The sequence below is a fragment of the Loa loa genome (genome assembly GCF_000183805.2).
Source record: "Loa loa unplaced genomic scaffold supercont3.1297, whole genome shotgun sequence".
Classification (NCBI taxonomy): domain Eukaryota; kingdom Metazoa; phylum Nematoda; class Chromadorea; order Rhabditida; family Onchocercidae; genus Loa; species Loa loa.
The window spans coordinates 1-2,264 of record NW_018109477.1 but is presented as its reverse complement, the minus strand read 5'-3'; the positions used below and the strand labels follow the sequence as shown (position 1 = coordinate 2,264).

Here is a 2,264-nt window from a genome sequence, read left to right as displayed (position 1 = left end):
TGGTAATACAGAAACGAATTCAACAATCACAATATGAATAAAACAAATTCAATGGCAATATCAATAGGAACAAAAGAGGAAACCATGGACCAAATACCACCCGATATCCTCTAACCCACCACCGACCTGTTGAAACGCATCTTTACAAAATGGTTTGGCGCTCAGGACCTTCTTTTTCCTGGAGTAGAGATATCCAAAAGTCTGAGGTCAGATCTATGATCACAATTAAAGGTTTAATAGAGCACATAGGCGCAATGGGCGCATATGCAATACAATGTAGCAGCAGTATATTCTCTTCTTCATAGCTTCAATTTCGCGTTATGACTTTCGGAATTTTTCGACAAATAGTGTTGATAAAAGTTGTTAAAGTTATTAAAAAGTTTACCTTAGCATATTTGTTGTGTGGTATAAATGATCAGAAAACAGGAAAAACAAAACAAATGGTTATTTCTTAAATCATCTGAAAAAAAAGGGAACACACACTTGCAGCAAGTTCTTCTAGATTAATTTCTTCGTTTTAACTGACAATTGACCTATTTATCAATAATTTGATCTCTATAAATTTGGAAGCTGTAGGAAGTGTTTTAAAATCTAGCGATAAATAATTATCAGGCGAAGATAGTTGCACAACACTTCTGGAATGTTTGCAGTTAAATTTTACGGCTGAGGACTCATATTTCGATTTGCTGAGAAAAGTAGTTATGTGGTCGCAGGAAAAGGATTTTTTGCGCATGAAGGAATTATTCGATAAGAATGAGTTCGAAGTAAGTCCAGCTGTTGTCAATGCATTCTATTCACCGGAAAAGAATGCCTTGAGTAAGTTAATGTTTAATTTTTTTAAATCTTGATGAAATATCCATCATTTGTCCTTAACTCTTTATACTCCTGTTATAGTTTCGATAGTTTTCTCCTTCAAAACATCTTTCAATTTCAGTTATTGTTGATAAAAAAATAATTGTTTATCTAAATTGTTAGAATTTTTCATTGAATGCTTATTGTGACCAGCTAATTGTTGGTCGAATATCCTCACTAATTAATAGCTTTCGTTGACAATATTTCGAAAAAAATTTTTTCTTAAAAAATCAGCATAATGTATTTTAGCATTCCCTGCAGGAATTCTCAAGCCGCCATTCTTTAGTGGTTCATATCTAAAGTTTGTTTATTTTTTTCTTTACTCTTTCTCAAACACAAAATTTCTTCCCAATTACTGGATTGTTTATGATACATTATTTTCGTTCAAATATTTCAATTTCTTAAATTTGAGGAAGCATTGTTCAAGCAGTTTATCACTGCCAGTGTAACGAGATTAAATTTTGGAATAATTTTAATTTTGGAATTTGTTTGTAATAATGATTAATTAAATTTTTTCCAGAATGGTAAATTACGGTGCAATAGGTGCAGTAATAGGACATGAAATTACGCATGGATTCGATGATCAAGGTGTTATGATCAGAATCTAATTACCCCTTCACCCTTTCTTTCTTGCTTTCGTACTTCCTGATAATATTAAATTTATTTTTTGATATTCGATTTTCAAATTTGAAATTAAAGTACATTGAAATTATTATCAAGTAATCGTATCTATTATCTTTTGCAAAAAGAACTTTGTTTGACTTAAAAATATTTAGGAAGTCAGTATGATAAACAAGGTAATTTATTAAATTGGTGGAATGCGGATTCATACAATGGATTCGCTAAACGGAAGGAATGTATAATTAATCAGTACAGTTCATATGTGGTACCAAACACGGATTATAAGGTAAAGTGGGGAATCATTTTATGAAGTAACTGTGTTACTGAAATACTTTTATTCTGACGTACTTGGCGTATATATATACACACGTTTACTCGTACGACTGATTCTAGTTTCGTTTTTTCATACAGTAACTCTTTAGCATTTTCTTGTTAATTCCATCAATTTATGAATACCTCATATAATTAGTGAGCATAATGGTTTAAAACAATTGAGATAAAAAGTATTTGTGGTTCTTCTCACAAATCATCGCGGTATAAGGATAGCGAAAATTATTAGATCATATTTTCATCTAATTATTTTGTATCGTTTAATTACAACTTCTTCACTTTAGGTTAATGGTAAACTTACGCAAGGTGAAAATATAGCTGACAATGGTGGCGTTAAAGAAGCTTACAGGGTACGTCTTAGACATTCATAATTGTGAGAAACGTAAAAAAAAATTATTCAATCAATAATAGTGATTGATAAATGCATTAATTTTACAGCTGTGACAAACAGAATCGGGTGT

The 2,264-nt window shown here is 31.0% G+C and overlaps 1 protein-coding gene across 1 annotated transcript; it reads left to right on the top strand.

The window, feature by feature from the left end:
• Positions 1-612: 612 nt before the first annotated feature.
• On the top strand, positions 613-2,174 carry LOAG_14818 (hypothetical protein; the record flags this gene model as incomplete). The annotated part of the gene is made up of 5 exons (XM_003150311.1): positions 613-816; positions 1,102-1,153; positions 1,373-1,440; positions 1,629-1,759; positions 2,088-2,174. Coding segments are annotated over 5 exons (542 nt in total), but the record flags the coding sequence as incomplete, so codon positions are not given.
• Positions 2,175-2,264: the final 90 nt, after the last annotated feature.